Raw genomic sequence first — 18,438 nt, 5'->3', positions numbered from 1 at the left:
ATTATTACTTTCGGTAAAAAGAAAGAAAAGAGGAACAACATATATTTTTCTAATTCAAAAAAACAAAGCAAAAATGACCAAGTGGACATTTGCTCCCCGTAGGCAATATCAGCTTATGTCTTCATTCTCTTTTCTATATATGTATATAGATTTTCTATGTGTGTATCTATAGATAGATATATAATGAAATTAATTTTTAGCTCCATGCGTCTCTTGCTCAGGTTTTTCGTTACAACCTGTATGAGAATGACTAAACATTATTCATCTAAAAATAGTTTTCTAAAAACATACATGCATCAGTTTTTTCTACCCACAATCTGGGTTATTTCAAAATAACTGAATGAAGCAAATCAGAAGTAATTTCATTTTAGACTGTGCCCTGATAACCTAATGATTGTATTTCCAAATACACAATTCGAAATTAAAAATGTTTCAAAAATGCACAAGGCAGCTTTTTCATGGTGCTGAGTCTACAATTTAAACTTTGATGGATATTAGTTTCAATAGGGGAGAATTCTCATTTTGTTTTGTTTTTTTACTAAGTAATCCTAGCAATGACAAGTGCAGCAACCAGAGCGAAGTCAGTTGTGTGAAGGAGTTTGGGCCCAGGAACAGAAATGGAATTGTCCTTAACAACACAGTAGGCATGCTTGGAAGCTGATGCATTACAGGAAGGATGTTTTCTTCACAACAACTGCTGTATTACCAGACAGCACACTTGCATGATGCACGCAATTTTACTCTTTCTTATTTCAAAGTACTGTTGGGACAAATTTTGCCCTTGGATAAGCATGCTCAGGCCCCACTGAAGCTGGACAGTGGAACTTACAGTCATGTGTCCGAGAGCAGAATTTGTACCCAGTGTTATAAAGAAAGAAAACTGTTTAGTGGATAAATAATGAAGAAAAGAATTTACAAAACAAACAAGCAAGCATTAAAATATAATTAATTACAAAAAAATAAACAAAAACCAAAAAAACCAGAGCCACTTACAGGGCTTGATGGAGTCTTTGGCCAGCCTGGGCTGCTAATGCTATCACTTTCATCTCCATGAAAGGAGGAGATGCTAGCAGAGCTTGGGGACATTGGGGAAGGGACTGGCAGGTTGCCTGGGGTTGGGGGCTGAGAAATACCCTGAGAGCTGTAGCTATCCTGTGGTAGAGGAATAAAAAAAAAATAATATGACAAAGGCAGGGCAAACTTTATTAAAAACAAAAAAAATACATCCAGTTTAACAGACTGACCAATTTTTATATATAAAATATATATAAACAGAGAGACACATACAGAAAACACACACATATATAAATATATTTATATATATAAATAAAAGGTATTAAAACGACATTGTTAATTAGTATAATTTGGAAAGTTTGCTGGATGCTTGGCTAAAGTCACTAAGCCACCATGCTTATTTCAAGCTCACATGGAATGCTAAGCATGGGTTTCCCCTTATGAAAGAAAGAAAAAAAACCAAGCTGTTCACCTTATTTTATCAAATAAGGCAGGAAAGCAAAATATTAAAGTATGTTGCTGCTGCTGAGGCGGCCAAAACAGGAAGCTATAACTGAAGGCAGAGAAAAATGGCTGCAAGTATTGAAACCAGGCAAGACCCTTCTTTCCCACCCACCTGGCACAGCCGAATCCCCACGCAACTTTTGGCTTGGGTTGCTTTGCCCCCGCAAGTTAAAATGCCGTAAGAACTAGTAACTTTCAGATCCATACAATGAAGGAAAAAAGAAAAAAAAAAAAAAAGAAAAAGAAACAAACAAAGAGATTGCACGTGAATGGAAAGGCATGCAGGAAAGAACAGAAGTGGGTAGGCCAAAACCAGAAGATGAAGGACAACACAGCAGACTTCTGCGGGCTGAACCAACACCACGTGCGGAGGTGGTAAATACCTTTGACTTGCTCTCAGGTTGGGGGGGTCCTTCTTCTTTGCCATCTGCTTTGAGAGGAAGGGGTAGTTTGGACTCACCGGGTGTCATCATATCTGCAAGACCCATAGGTGCTAATCAAAAACAGGAGAAACAGTTAAGCATGACTATGTTTGGCTTTGTAGGAAAAAACAACGCTTCCTGCTGCAAGATTGCGGCACCACGTGAAGCAGAGGTTATCCCACCTCTGTCCTGTTATTCTAGCATCCGGAAACCTGGAAACCTCTTCAGTTGAAATGAGGAAATAAGAGAATGAAATGTAAGAGAAGCACCATGCAATAACAACAACCACCACCACCACTTTATGGAGTAAAATTAATTGTTCATGCCTTCAACTGTCTCCACATTCAACCACTACCCCTTAACAGAACAGTCTATTTTAGTAACTACTGCACCTTCCCTTTAGCAACAGATGAATGTAAATTCAAACAATGTGCAATTTGCTTGCGATGTTGAATCTGAGAAACAGTCCACATTTCCCAGTTATGTCTGTATTAAGGTTGGTGTCCAGCAGATAATTCCTGCTCCTACTGATTTCAGTATGAATGGCTCTGCCACTGTGAGCCTTAAGTACAGAATTACAAGCTGTAAACTCTGCTCTGTTGGAGAACCGGCACTGAACTTCTTCCCCTCTGCCAAAATGAGGTGGGACTATAATGAACGCGCAAATGTCTTTCTCTGGTAATGGCATGCAGTTGCTTCCCAGGGGTGTGAGGAGTTTAAGGGGTTTTTTTATTTGAAGATGCAAGTGCTAAGTGTAGTATTATTGCTGCAGAGCTGCTGGGTTCCTGGATTTCTAGAAAGATGCAAGAAGAAGCATTCAGATAAACAGACAGAAAATACTGGGCAGAGCAGATGCTAGGAGGTGCCATGACACTGAATCAATGCAAATAACCAGAAAACAACAGCAAGACACAAGGTGATTCTTTCCCTGCAGAAACCATGTGTATGGCATTTACGAAAAGGCTGGAGTAGCTTCCCTTTCTCTCCCTTTTTTCTCCCTCTCATGCCCTTCTTTCAAGGAAGATGTGAGATAAGAAAAACATAGGACAGAATAAGCTAAAAGGTAATAAAAAGGAAAAAATACATATCCCCAATTTACAAATTTTAAGAATCAGCAAAGCATCATTGTTTAAAAAAAAACATTAAAAAATCTGGTCATTACTAGACTAGCATGTCTCTCTGCAAAATGACAATGCTGGCTTGCACTCGGCAGCAAGCACGCTGCATAGCAAGCCAAAGACAGGAGGGGAAAAAGAAGCTTTAAAAATACTTCACACATTGCCCACTACAAAATGATTATTGCACATATTCATGTATTACTATGTTTTAGAAAATAATTAGTTTTAATTACAGCAGTGAGAGCATGAGCAGGACTCTGGTGAATACGCTGGCAAGCTTTGCAGTGCTAATTTGCTAATATCTTTAGCATCACTGCAGGTTGAGACTACGCGTCTGCCAAAAAAACCTATCCAGCCATGTGCCATGTGAGTTTACAACTGTATGCTCAATATTCAGCTTTGAACTGCCGGTGTTTTTCATGGGCACATTTTCTTGTTTTTTCAAAGCACATTTGTAGCCCAATCAAGCCCTTAAAGTCATCACAACACATAAATCATAATTGAGATTTAAAAAAAAAAAAATTACTTGCAATACTTAAGACTTCAAGAATTGGAACAAAAAGCCTTTTTCAAGTGATGCAGCTGCAGAGAAAAATCTATTGGGATCAGCTAAAAATGCTGTTATTTTTATGTATGTGTGTGAAACCTCAACAAAACAGCCAAGCAATGAGATACTGGGAAGCCAGTATCCACTAAGCATTTGATTCGTATGCATTTTGCCCTTATACTCTGTTTGCTGGGTTGGGGCAGCTTGTGACCATTATTAAGTCAAGGATGGCAGCCTAACACATTTAAGTTTTGATTTCCACAGTTTAAAATAAAGTTATTTTTGTTTTAGACGTTTTAAAAAATATATGTAAAAAATGGTCAAATGTATGCCACAGTCTGGTCTCAAACTGGGATGCAGAACTGTTACACAAAATCCATTTTAACCATTAACACATTTCATGCTGTGAAAGCGCTAAAAAAGAAGTCTTAGTTTTAGTTTCAAAGCAACCAAAGATGACCCTTCCCCTCTAAAGCAATTTTAGAGAGGTCAAACAAAGCAAAGCTAAGAATCATGCTTCTTCACCAGAATTCTGCATGGCTAAATCCTCTGCTTATACCTCACTGGGTATCTAGGTTGGCACATCCTGTTTCTATTACAAAGAATGCAGCAATTGTGCCCACTCCTGGTAGTCCCGTTTCCATCAGAATTCCTTTATAAAATTTCTTTTCCAGAAAGGTTTAACACCTCAACATAAAGGGCAAGCAACTCTAGTCTGCAAATTACCACACATATTCTGACTGTATTAATCATGTTTAGAAGTGTAAGAATACTGATTCATTTCAGCTTTTGAATATTTCTTGCTGGCATGTGCAAATATAGCTATCAGGAGTTGGGAGACAAGTATGAAAAAAATAATAAAGTTTCCCAAATTCTGTTTCACTTTTTATTTACTTCATCTATATTGTTTCTTTCTGTAAGAGCAGAACTTCAAGGTTGTCTGGTTTCCCTATAGCTTTTACACAAGATGTGTCCACAGCTACTCTTCTATTCACTGTTGAAATGCTGTTTTATAACTTCTTCCAAACGTACTCTCCAGTGATTTGCAAACAGACATTCCTTCACTTTTTTTAGCAAAGCAGTACAGCTAGAACATTGTTTTGACCCTTTCTGTGCAGTGAAATACTGTTACTGTCACGAAACTGCTAAAATAAGACACGCTCTCTTTCTACACGGGTACTAATAATTCTGTGTGTGAAGTGCAGACAAAAGGATAAAACATTTTAGAGAGGAGGATAACAGGGAAATCCTAACTCAGAAAGCGTTGCACCGTATTGTGAATAGGTTTCAAGTACTAGCCTCTGGCTTATTATAAGAATTTAAGAGCCAGAATGATTTCAAAATGCAAGTATGGGTCAAGGTCCTGAATTAACTATTCCACACTGAGTTTAATGTACTCAAAGGCAGATACTGACATGAGTAAAAGCAAAATATTCCCTTTTGCTAAAGGCTGCTCTATCAGTCCCAGATGATGAAATACTGGAGGAGCAGCGATACACAAACATTGTTTTTTCTCTTTATTGCTAGAGCAATAACAAATCACACTCTACAAAACAGAACATAACATCTTTTGTAAGACATTCCTTCCTCTCGTCACCCTTAGCACTCTCCCTCTGAAAAAAAAACCAAGAAAAAAAAAGTAAAAGCAGTGAATTTGTGACTCATGTGGAATTGGCAAGAGGATCCCCACTGCTTTTATGCCTACAGGAAAACCAGAAAAGGGACAACAGCATTGCTTAATGTCCTGCCATGAATGACCGTCCACCTCTGGGGAAAAGCACAGCTTAGGGTGCTCAGGCACCTTATCTGAAAAGCAGGAGTGGCCTCCAAGGTCTCAGTGCTGTGCCTCCTTTCTGCCTACCAAGTCTCCTCTGAGGGATGATAAGTGTACGCAGTTTGGGACGCACGTCTATCTGTGCCAGGAGCTAGCTGGCTTGATCTACAGTCACACAATGACCATGTGATCAAAGTCATTGCTTGTTTGGAGTATAGGTGATGGGATACTTCAGCTGTTACCAGCTGCTGACATCCTCCAGAAAGTTTATTTAAATGTGCATAAAGTAATAGCTTATATGAAGATACACGTTAAGAGCAAAAAAAAATAGTGAAATAAATGGAGGTTTCCATTTTTCAGAAAAATGTAACCAAGGTGCAAACCCAAGAAAACCAATTAAGATTTCTAAAAAATGCTTCACAATCATAAACATGATTCCTTTCTCTATAAGAGGTTCATCCAAATAAATAGTCAAATACACATAATGTATATGAAAAAGTCGCATCTACTTTTAACGATGTATTTAAATGCATCCTTTGTATTCCTTTAGTGCAAGTAACTTTTCCTAGAACTTCATGATTTATATAAAGTATTATGATGTTAAAAAAATTGTTGGGAATAATAATACCCAGAAAACGGAAGGTTTCAGTAGGACAGAGGTAGTGAAATCAAGAAAGGATCCTTGTGCCAGTAAGGAGATTAATGCCTTTTTATTGTTTTGTTCACCTCCAGAGGTAGCAAGGATTATGAGTGCCAGTTTCCGTGCAAGCACAATACAGAAATCTGAGATCCAAACTCCACACTGCTGCTTTTTAAAGGCAATCTGCACTAGAATTAACAAGGCTCACAATACAGAACTATTATTTTACTTATGTGGGTTTTTAAAGTTTCCTTTTATTATATATATTTTTAAAGCCTGAATCTAAAAAACAGGGGGAAAAATCTAAAATATATATGGGTAACGTGAACTCATATAGCAGAAGGACAGAGGAGGCTATACAATTTTTCTGAATGGCAGTTTATTCCGTAATTGTGAAGGGATTCTGGCACTTTTTCTTGAAGCTTTTGTTTTTGTTATGGATGGGATACTCTATCAGAAGGATCTGTCTTCTTTGATCTCATAATCTCTGTGTTCCTAAACTCTCCTACATTAGCAGAAGCTATAGATCTGTTGTTTGATCTACAGTCACTGTTGAAGTACCAGGATGCATAACTGCAACACAATTTTCTTTTCAGTTGTGACAGTAATTAAAAAAACCTAAAGGAATAAAAAGGGATCAACCGGTAATGAGGAGTTATAAATACTACTAAAAACGTGTGGCAAAACCAGTGTTATAGTTAGCTCTATTGAAGCTCCAAAACCATATGAAAAGAATTCCATCAGCATCAGCAATCTTCCTCTATCTTAGAGTAAAACCTAAAAGTGCATTTGATTAAAATGAATAGAACCAAAACCTACCTTGCTCTCTCAAAACCGGCAACACAACTGCACTCTCCAAAACCCAGACAACCAAGAAACGAACTTCTCCCTATTGCTTACCTTAGTTTTCCACTGGCCTCTAACTGAAACCACAGTTGATCGTGCTCAGCGCATATGTGCAAGTTAAGTAATGCTCACACTTCACTCCATCAGCAGCCACTCAGTTTGTTTTTTGCCCTACACATTGACCGAACCCTGGTTTATCCCACTGACCGACCTGTGACTTTACACCAGCGGGGAAAAAGGCTCAAGAACCGGATAGCTGAACTGGTCTTTTGTGTCACAGAAAATGCCATTTTCAGATCTGTAGGTAGGTATTACCTGCAAGTTCTTCACCTCAACAAATGCACCTCATCAAATGCAGGGCCAGAGCTGACCCTGAAGTGCTCCTCCAGCTCAAGACATCATTTTAAGTACTGTATTTTCACTCATCTTAAGCTCAGCCCTTCATTTCTTTGACCCAAGCAGAAGGATGTCAGGATGGGAGGAAATGCAGCACTCCCCCAGCAGTATATTCACACCTAATGGTCTCTTTGTCCCATCCAGTCCCCGCTGCCCTCCTCCATACCAACACCCTCCGTGTGCTCCTGGAGGCCAGCTGCATAAAGCAATTCAGATGCATGTCTGCTCACACACAGAGGAAAAGAGGTGCACTGAACTGCAGTTCATCTCATACTTACTCGCCATTGGATAATCTTTGAATTAATAAAACTGGAACAAAAGAAAACCTCACAAATGCATTGGCAGAAAAAACCCTGATAAATGTTTAAATTATTAAAAATCTAATATTTCAGAATGCATAACACAATAAAAAGAGTATGACTACCCTATACAAAAGACTGCTAGGATAAATGGCCTTGCATTGAACAGATTTCCACTGTATGAAATAACGAATGGCTGAATTATCTGAACAAAAAAACCTCTGTGAATCTTCCTTTAAACTGGTTATTCCTTAGGAATACATAAATCTTCTTAGGCAGGGCACTCTGCCATCTGTTTGCTGTTGGTTATTTTTGCAGCTCTTGGGGCCAAAGGAAAAGGGGGAAAAATTACTTCTGCTAATAGCAAAACAGAATTTATAGCACAGTTTCAATGCTCAGAAGTAATTTTATTTCAGCAAGGCAGACAAAACACATAACTACACAAACAAAACATAATATTACCTGGGACAGCTCTGGTGGGGGAAAAGCAAGCTATTACCTAATGGTCTTTTCAATAGCTTTTCCCTCTTCATCTAGACAGTGAAGTGTGCTGTCTGGACTAACCAATGACTTCCAAGTCAGCACTGGAAAAAGCCCTTTTTATTTTTATTTTTTTCTTTTCTTTTTAAAAAATCTTACTGATTAACAGCTTCCTTTCTGTTTCTTCTGCTAACCAAAAAAGTAACATAATATTCTTGAAAAATAAGACACAAGTGCCTCAGGAGCTCCTATGTAGAAGAAAGAAACCCTCTGGACATACTAGCCACTAGAATCTCGCAGAGGTCATTTTCTGCCCAGGAAGCAGGGTCATATAAAATTGACAGGGAGGAAAGACAAGAGAAGGAGGCAAAGGATGAAGGAACAAAACTGGCTATGCAGGGCGGAGAGGCAGATACTGAAATACAGGCTCTTGGAAAGATGCAACTTAAGTAATAAGGCTTCTCTAAACAAAAGTAGAAACAAAGCCAACTAAGAACAAACATCAAATCACCTTAGCACAACCTATCCAGATTTCAGAAAGACTTCAAAAACCCCAACATTTCAAAAAGAGCTAATGTAATCAGTAAAGCATGCACAGGAACTCCATGACTGGAACAAGTATTTGGGAGGATCCACTTCAGGGTCATTGAAACTCCATCCAAACCCACCCCAATCAAAGAATTGATCTTTACTGAAGTATTATCTTGATGGAGGATAATTGTTAGGAGTTCAAGCTGAATATGGACTATAAAGCACATTTTCCCAGAACTACATTCACCTGTCTTCATAGTCATACACAAAGCTGCAAATAATTCTGAATTCACAAGTCATGATATAACAGATTAATCCAGCAGCCACACTGAATATGTCTCCCCTCCACCCCCCTTCCAAAGGAAGCTATGATTAAATTTCATATACTGGTATTTAAATAAATAAATAAGAAACCCTATATATGGTTATACGAATTTTTGAAACAGTAAATATGGCCTATATTTTCAGAACACAGTAATTACTTTAAGTGCTCAACTTACAGCATCTTCAAGTCAGAGCATGTGCACATCTCTTTTTTTTTTTTAAACCAGTACCACAGTAAATATCTGAAATTGCAATCTTAGGAAGTAAGACACTGAAAAGCAACAGCAGCCTCTTGAAAGATGAGTTTTTTCTCCTTCCCCCTCTTGCAGACAAGTACACACAAATACACATATACTTGCTAGTCCACATCTACATCAAACTGAGCCCGAGTGTTCCTGGAACTGTTCAAAACATTGTACTCATCTACATGCTGTGCAAAAGGACTTAATGAAAAACGTATGAGTTACTGTACAAAATAATGTGAGTACCTTTGCCTACTTTCGAATCACTCCACACTACTCAACAGGGGTGAATCGAACGAAGAAGGCCATCCCTCTGCCAGCAGCCCAGGGCTGGTACCATTAAGCAGATTTATGGAGGAAAGCCACTGCTGAAAGGTTACCCACCATTACCTGTTGAACTGTTCACCATGTTAGGTGCCATGCTGTAAGGAGGAGCCTGCGGGTTCATCAAGCCAGAGCTGTTGTTCATCGGCTGAGTGTAGGGGGAGCTGGATCCCATAATACCGCTCTGATTCATGGCAGGAAAATTGCCTTGCCTACGAGAAGAAAGAGCACACACACCATGTCTCATTATGTACCCCATTGCTGAAGATGCTGTGTTCTGTCACAGAGTACATCTCCTATGGTTTGCCAATACTAAGGCGAAGGCACACAATTATTTCAGTTTACCTACATGGGGAGTTAGTCTTGAATTAGTTACTGTGTATCTGAGAGAAATGGAGTGTATACAGAGATGTATACAGTGTCTTTATACGTCACAACTAATCAGCAGAAAAATACAACTCATACTATTTATCCTATGAGTAGAAAGCAACATGATCAGGAGTCAAAATTAGAACCTAGTATTGGCATAAAAAAATTCCAGTGAGCTGGCATTTTGATCACGTAATAGAAATGCCTACCTGCCATAGCTTAAAAAACAGTGAAATGACCAGAAGAAAAATGGGTACCATAGAATCTGCTTCGGATTTCTGTATCTGATGCTATTGCATTGAATACAATGTTCATCTTTTGTACATGCCATCTATGCCCAATCTTTCGAAAAACCACCTACATACTGCACTTCGTTGAAACAAGAAACCTCAGCAGAACTATTTTGGTTTTGACAATTAATCACATAGCTGTATAATGCTTTCATAACTGAGCCTTAAGTTTCCCCGAAAAACTGCCCTACATGAAGCGCTTACTTAATTCTCCGTATCTTCAGATGTGAAGATCTTCAGATCAAATAACTTTTGAAGGCTAAAGCTTATATACTCTTAAGTTCTGGCAAGTATCTAAGTACGCTTTGTACTTGATTTATCAAATTCTATAGATAAACCGAGACACAATGAAGAAAATAATCCAATTCAAGCAAGCAGAACAACCCAATGTAATGCATGATCCAACTTCAAAAATAATCTTTTATTCTTTTATGCATAATACAATTATTTACCTTTCCTTGGTATAGTTGAAGACTGCACATATTATGACATGTAAAATCATACATACAAATAAAACCACATGCAACAATATACTTACTTGTATATTCATAGCCTAGATAGGAAAACACAAAACTCAGACCTGTTTCTTCAATGTACCCCCTGTAAATTTATGCTGTTTTTCCAAATAAAGGAGACAAGAAAGGAAGCAACCACTCCTTTACATAGCTTTGATACCTGTCAGCTTTTTTTCCTCACAAAAAACAAAGCATTTAATTTTCTCCTACAAGCAGGGAAAGCTGCATGTCCTGGTAGCAAGAGGAGATTTGGTATAAATTCTACTTTTAGCTATTACACAGTACTCACACAAAACAGACAACCCCCAAACCAACAACCCTGAATAACTTCAATGGCTTCTTGTCTTCTCCAAAATCATGGCAGATTCTTATCGCAATTGGTAGGAACGAATTTCTTTTTTAGGAGGTACAGGAGGAGGACCATTAAAGCACTATTTGGCCTAATTTTTCTTGACACATTGTGAACATCTTCAAAGGAAAAGAGAACGTGTTATCTAAATAAAGCATCTTTTTCCAAGTCAGTTTTGTCCTTTGCTCTCTGAAGACAAACTTTTCTTCACTCTTGCAAAGAGGCAAAGGCTTTCTTTTGATATGAAGGAGACAACTGCCATACAATGTCATTTCCCTGATGAAGCCTGCAATGAGCAGTGGAGGGAAAAGATTTAAAATGCACAGTGGTGCAATGCTCCAAGGGAAAATTACAAAGGGAAAAGAGAAGAACAGGACCATTTGGCAACAACTTTAAAAGATTTCAGTCACACAATCAAGCTTTTCTTATGTACTGTATCTTAACCCCCCCCACCCCCTTTCTTAGCTGAAAATTGCTATATTTCAACAAATGCAGTTAACAGAAAAGTTCTTACTATGCTGGATAAGCGAGATCCTTTCTGTTACTGAGTAAAGTTACTCGTGAAGATGAAGAAAATGTGCAAGTTCATTTTTACGTTTTCAAAAAGAAGTAACAGATTTTGAAAGGTTCTTACGGAGTAAAGCTGGGATTCTGGAAAAGACAGATGTCTCTACAGGTATCTCTCTCTCCAATGTCCTTCTTTAGCTTTAAAAATACACAGGAGATACGCACCTTGCAGGTAAGCTGAAACTGGTCCTTACCTACTAATATTTCAATACAATTACTTTCTATAGCATGTATATCTTCTAAGCTGTGGGGTTGTTCATTGTCTCAAATTGAGGTACAGGCTATTTCATGTTACCCTCTATAGACATCAATCTCAATTGTAGCTCATGGAAGCATACTGCTGTACAACAGCTTTAAATCAAAAAGTAGGAAACTATTTCCAGTTTAGACAGAGAGTGGAAATTAAATAAAAGGAATACACTAGCTTTGGCCAGGACAGTAAGAAAGCAACTGAAGTGCAAAAAAATTGCTTCTGTATCCAGAAAGACCTGAATGGCAGAACCTAATTCTGAAATTTCATCTGGCAAGGCAATACCTCTCCCTTTCATCCTCCCATGTAATGCTGCACTTGGAATGGACACAGCTCTCCATCTCTGGAAACAGCCCAGAAAGTGAAAAGACTCAGCACCATCCCTGGCAGAACTCTGTCCTTCCCCAGTTGCCCATCAAGGCACAGACCGCAGCATCCGTGAGCTAATTCAGTAATGCTGAAAGGTGACATCCTGTAAGAGTAAACACTGTTTTATCCTGAGATTGGGTACAATGCACTGTACAGAGCTCCTCCACATATTATTCTGCTTTATGATGGCTTGGAATGGGAAGTTTCTTTAGGGAGAAATTATCAGGTATTACTTCAGCCTTTAATTCTCACTCCACAGTGGGCCTCCTTTGAGTAAAGACTGCCGACTGTGACAAATTGTGCTGCATCAGTGCTATAATATGAAGTGGAGTCCATTAAGAACTGAGCTGAGATCACCAAACTCATTTTGATTAACCTCCAGGTCACTAAACACTTATAAATATGTTACACAGCAGCTGCTAAACATATTTATATATGCTTAAGGTCACAGCATCATCTGTTGGTTGTTGGAGTTAAGTCAAAAATCTTATGTTTCCTTCTGTGCTGCTTTTAGTAAATGCATATCCAACATACTATTAAAGAAGTATTTATCTCAAAGCATACTACCAGACTCTCTCCTACATCTCCCAATTCCCTCTTCCATTTTTCGGGAGGCTAAATAAAAATCATCTTTTAAAACCAGCCTGCTGTACATGTAGTGACATCTAATGGCAAAAATTCAACTGACCAGCAGTGAATTCTATAGCAGAACAAACCCAGTCAAGTATACAAATTTTCAATATTTACCACATAAACACCAAAGGCTGGGTTGCTTAGGGATGATGCAAGTGATAATTAGGAGTAATAGGAAGAAATTAAGAAAAGAAACACTTATGTTGAATATAATTAAAAAATGTACTCGTGGTGAGCTGCAGTTACCCTCCAAGGGAATGAAGGAAACCCCGACACTTGACACTTCTACACACAGACAACACATTGGAAAAGGTACCGGTCGGAGAAATCCTGCATTACATATGACCTAGATGACCTGTCAGGTATTTTCCAGCTCTAACTCCTCCAATACTGTGATCCCAGACCACATATTTTTCCCCATTTAGAAGAAAAAGCAGCTGGGCCAGTACAAATTTAGGATTATGCTATCAATTTAAACACTATACTTAAACCTACACATTTCATTTTTCTGCTCTAATGTTACAAGTAGATGTCCCAAGTATTCAGCGAATGGAAGAGATTAAAAATGGGAAAGGGGGGAATATGCTTTCTTTCTGTGCTTCACCTACTCTGTTGACAACCTAGTAATTCACAGCACCTGCATAATGCCAGAGCCAGTTTTACGCTTGAGGGAAGGGCTGCCACCCAGGGGGACCCAGACAGGCCAGAAGAACGTGCTGACAGGGACCAGGGACGTTATGGAAGTCAACAGGGACAAGTGCAAGGTCCTGCACTTGGGAAGGATGAGCCCCCTGCCGGCTTGGGCTTGACTGGAGGGAGCAGCTTTGCTGAAAAGCCCCTGGGCACCTTGGCAGACGGGGAGCCGAGCATGAGCCAGCAAAGTGCCCTGGCAGCACAGGGGGCCAACGACATCCTGGGCTGTGTGACCAGGAGCAGAGCCAGGAGACGAGGGAACCAAACGTCCCCTCCTTACTCGGCTCTCATTAGACTTCATCTGGAGTATAGTTTTGGATCCTCCGGTAAAGGAAAGATGATGATAAACTGGAGTGAGCTTAGCAGAGGACCCCTCAGATGGTTAGGGCTTGAGCACTCACCCTGGAGGGGCTGAAGGACAAGGGCTAGTTCAGCCTGGGGCTGCGATAGCTTTCCAGAGGAACCTAACAGCAGCCCCCCAGCACCTAAAAGGAGGTCAGCGAGAAGATGAAGCCGGGCTTTTCACAGTAGGGCACGGTGGGAGGACAAGACACAACAGGCAAGAGTTAAAACATGAAAAGTTGAGACTGGATGAAAAAAACCCCTTTTTCCAGTGAAAACAGCCAGGCACTAGATCTGGTGGCCCAGAGAGGTGATGGAATCTCTGTTTTTGGTGGTTTTCAAGACCCAACTGGATAAAGCCCTGAGCAGTCAGCTGTGCCTGAGGAGGAGAAGGTTGGAGCAGAGACCTCTTGAGGCTTCTTCCAGCCTGAATTATCCTACGCTCCTCGATTGTCAGCTTCATTGTGCTGTTGATAGTTTGGTGTACTACTGGGTCCAAAATACAACTGGTCAAATTCAACTGTTCCCTTTTAAGAAGCCCTCTTCTGCTCTTTTGTTTTGCTTCATCTGCAATCCACCTGAAGCTTAATCAGCACTTAATCTCTTTTCTCTGAAAAACAGGTAGCATCAGATATAATTGCATCTTCTGAGCTAATGCAGAAGTCCATGTATTTAAAGAGAGATGACATGCAAGATCTGGTCATCATTAAAAAGCAGAACAAAGAAACTGTAAGAAAGAAGAACACTGACAATACAAAGGAGCACTCGAGTGAATCACAACTGCTAAGCAGTGCCTCTTATACTGAGATGTCTTCCTTTAATTGGACCTGAAATCACCAGTAGGTTAGTTGTTTCTAACTGCTACACAGAAGTTACTCTGCAGCCCTTGTGTTTAATACTTGCCGGTATGTATGTGATTTAGTACCTTCTCAGTGTTGCCATCTGTCAAAGGTTTTTACTGTTGTCTTCCTCAGATTTGAACAAATTTGAACTACAAAATCGAGTCCAGAGGTAGTTGTGGTTTAGCTATGGACAATGATAAAAGTGGATTATGCTTCTCAGCAGGACAAGAAGTGAAGACACAACTTTTCATATGGAAACATGTCAAAACTCAGGTTTTGCTGTGTGCAGACGGATCCAGTTTTACAGTGTTCTGTGGATTTTCTGGCATGCATGTGACACTCCTCTCAATCTAAATGCATAACACTGGAGCAAAACCCTTCATGCAGTCAGAAAAGATGATCCAGCTTCTGTAATGAGCCCTGTGGCAGCCTGTATACAGGGGCAAGTTGAGCATGGAAATGTGTAGGGAACAGAAGAAGGGTTCAGAGGTGGAGAGTCTGCAAAGGCTGGAGGTGAGGAGCGTTTCGGGCAGAAAAGATGGAAATGGAGGGAGGAGAGAGCAGACGGAAATCAAGAATGAACAACAAGGGCTGGGAGCATCCTCACTAGGTGCCAAAGCTTTTTAGGGCCAGGAGAGTGATAGGTGCTCTGGAGAATGGAGATGAAACAGAGATGCATGAGGAGGAGCAGAAAGGAACATACAGAGAGCTGCTACTCCCAGGGTAAACAGAGGGAAGGACCCTCCAGCACACATGTGGAGCCTCTCAGCCCGGTCTGCCTGAAGGAAGGGAGGGATTCACAGAGAAGCCTCAAAAGCAGTGTTACCAGAGATGTGCCTTCCTACAGCTCCTCTGCTTGTGCGCACTGCTGCGAGGCAGGGCCAGACTCTGAAGTGGCCACCCTGGCCAGGAGCTGGGCAAGCCTCAGTCCAGCAGTATGGCACAGCGGGGTGATGCTGAAGGTGCAGTGCTGCAAGGATGGGAGCCAGTATGGGGCACACAGCCCAGGCAGGGGAGAGCTGTCACTGATTCACACTTCACACATCCTGGTGGCCGCAAGCTTGCACCAATTATTATTTAGGCCCCTCTGTACTGTGCTTCCTGACATTTCCCACAGCACTCACGTACAGTAGGGATTTCTCCCAGTTATCCTGCCCTAGGCACTGGACCTGAAAAACTGTCCTGTTACTATGACCTGGCCACCTGAGCAATCGGCTGGTGAAAAAAAACAAATGGCCCACAAGCTCATGGAAGTTTGCCATTACTGCTCCAGATCTTTAACCTACATCAGTTTTGCAGCGAATGCACTGCAGCACCTCAGGGGAGTAATTTGTGTAAACATTTTTAAAGGAACATTTTTTTTTTTTAATGCTGACACACTGCTAAGGTGGCTACTTGATTACAAACTGTGAAAATGACTGCGTTAGGCTGCACTCACAAATCAGAGTGTACTGACCAAATTGCCCTGTGCTTATCTGTGCCAGGTCTGCAGCATGACAATATTTCCTCTCTCTTTTAAATGTCAAAGTATGATTTGGGGGGTTGTTATTTAAACACACTGACCTGCACAATAACCAGAAGTACTTTATTTAAATCTGTCTTGAGCTGGGACTAGCCTTAAGCGCTTATAATCTGTCATACTTTGACACCAAATGGGTTATTATAATGAGAGTAATTCAGGAGTAAGACCTGTGAATGCCTTCTCCCTGGAGAATTTACACATAAACATGTGCAGGCAGATACATATGCTCTTTTGTTATGGATTTTCCTTCTTGCTACATTATGGGCTTCCCTGCAGAAGTGAAACCATTCCTGTCATCAGGGAATATGGGAGAACTGGAGGAGGGAGAGACGAGCAAGGGAAACTAAACCCCAGCACTGCTTACTTTGCTCTGACTGGAAGTGAAGTGGCGTGTCAGCGCTGTTAGCAAAAGCCAAGACACACGAAATCTGAGTATTGGCTTAAGCAGCTATAAAACGGCATTAAAGACAGTTCCCACGTAACCAAACCAAACCAATTTAACACCACTGTATCTTAAAGCGAAGTATCTCCCTCCTGTTAGCTGCTACCGTAAGGATACTAACCTGGACTTACATTTCCTCCTCTGTTCAGTGGGGAAGCTCACCATTCACAGTAACAAAGTTTTAAAAAAGCAACCACAAAAGCTGGTGACGTGACAGGTGTTAGGTCTGCCACGAGTTTTTTCCATCTTTCAGGTTAGACAGAAAAAGAAAATTTTACATTTGGGTGTGTACACGAGCAAAATGGGGAGGCCAAAGCTCTGCAATGCACCGACGCTGACAGAACGCTCGGAAACATAAATGAAAAAGCATCCAGTGTTGTATCAGGGTGTGCGCACGCACGTGTATGTGTGTCTCCTGACATCAGGCACACAGAACCAACACCAAACTATCCTTCCCAACAACCGAGCCTAAATGACAATGCTAAAACGGGGAATAATTTTCTAGCATCATAATTATGTGCTAGTGCACATCACCTTGTAATCCACTGCAGTCTGACCAAGCGCACTGCCTGTTTTCTTTGTCTGGCTGAACATTATTGTGTAAGATACTTTTTGGAAGAATACCACGAACAGCCTTTCTAAACATATTCTTTTTCTTCTGATCATGCAAATGTCTGCACCTTCAGCATCATCACCATTACTTAAATTTCACTAAGAAATAATCAAAGAAGGAAAAGAAACTCAAAAATTAGTTGTTCCTACCAGGCTTATTCAATGCCCAGCCCCTCAGAAAAGCAGCCACAAAAACTTATTGTTTGTTTATATGCTATTGTCATCACATTAACCATTTTTCCAGTGAAAACATCTGCCCGACAGGCTATCTGCTTCTAGCCATTTAAAGCCCAATAAAATGCAGGAGTGTCACACCACATCAAACACTGGAAGAGCAACATAAGAGGCATGTGTAATTCATGAGTATCGATGCTAATAACAACACAACTACACATTTGCACTGCTGAATGCAAGCTGAGATCAGAATAAATCTCCCTATCCCATTTTACAGATAACACAAACTGAGGAAGAAATCCAAGATTAATAATGTTCTAAAATATGGCCACAAGTATAATAAAGTAGTTGAATACAGTGAGGAAAACATAGCACAAGACTGCAGAAAAAGAAAGCCTTAACTCATTTGATCCTAATGATATAAGAATGTGTGACTGCAAAACATGAAGGAAATTTAGTGAAGTACTGTAGGGTTTCTTTGTTTGTTTGTTTGTGTATTTTTGGTTTGTTTTGTTTCTTTGTTATTTAGGTTGCAGCTATTTAATTTTGTTTTTATAAAGCTCCTTTTGTGTTAATTAAATCTTTTTGGTCTGAATTTCATGGTGACCACAACATTTGGTCACCAGTCTTCAAATCCACAGGGATTCCCTGAAATGCCTTCACTGCGCAGCATTCTTCCAAGTGCAGCAAGACCTCTGTATTTGATTTTATTTGTGTAAGAACTAACTAAGCCCTCTGTACTCAGTGCAACCTGTACTGGATAAATACAATATAATGCTGGGTGACAGAAAACACAGGACTACTGAAAAGCGGGCCAAGTCAAATGGCTTCTAATCCCATCGAAGCTCCGCTCTTAGTGACCCCTGCCTACCTTCCTGACAAGGTGGATTTAGACAGCAGCTCTAATGGCAGCTGCTTGCACACTGCCCCCATCAGACATAAAATCTGAGCACTGAGCAGATACATCTCTTAGCCCAAGTGGAGTGTGTGATGCTGTAATCTGTCTGG

The 18,438-nt window shown here is 40.2% G+C and overlaps 1 protein-coding gene across 11 annotated transcripts in view; it reads right to left on the bottom strand.

Annotated features, from left to right (window-relative positions):
• Positions 1–18,438, bottom strand: part of ARID1B (AT-rich interaction domain 1B) — a 336,590-nt gene that overhangs the window by 33,687 nt on the left and 284,465 nt on the right. For 4 of the 11 annotated variants that reach the window (XM_080389084.1, XM_080389085.1, XM_080389083.1 and 1 more), the window contains 3 exons: positions 9,522–9,673; positions 1,902–2,011; positions 994–1,152 (listed from right to left, as the gene is read on the bottom strand). In XM_080389084.1, coding sequence (XP_080245210.1) covers positions 994–1,152; positions 1,902–2,011; positions 9,522–9,673 — 421 coding nt within the window. The remainder of the gene's footprint in view (positions 1–993; positions 1,153–1,901; positions 2,012–9,521; positions 9,674–18,438) is intronic. The other 7 variants (XM_080389080.1, XM_080389086.1, XM_080389081.1 and 4 more) reach the window with 6 other exon arrangements.

Source organism: Falco punctatus (genome assembly GCF_963210335.1).
Source record: "Falco punctatus genome assembly, chromosome: 5".
NCBI lineage: Eukaryota > Metazoa > Chordata > Aves > Falconiformes > Falconidae > Falco > Falco punctatus.
This window is presented reverse-complemented; position numbering and strand designations above follow the sequence as displayed.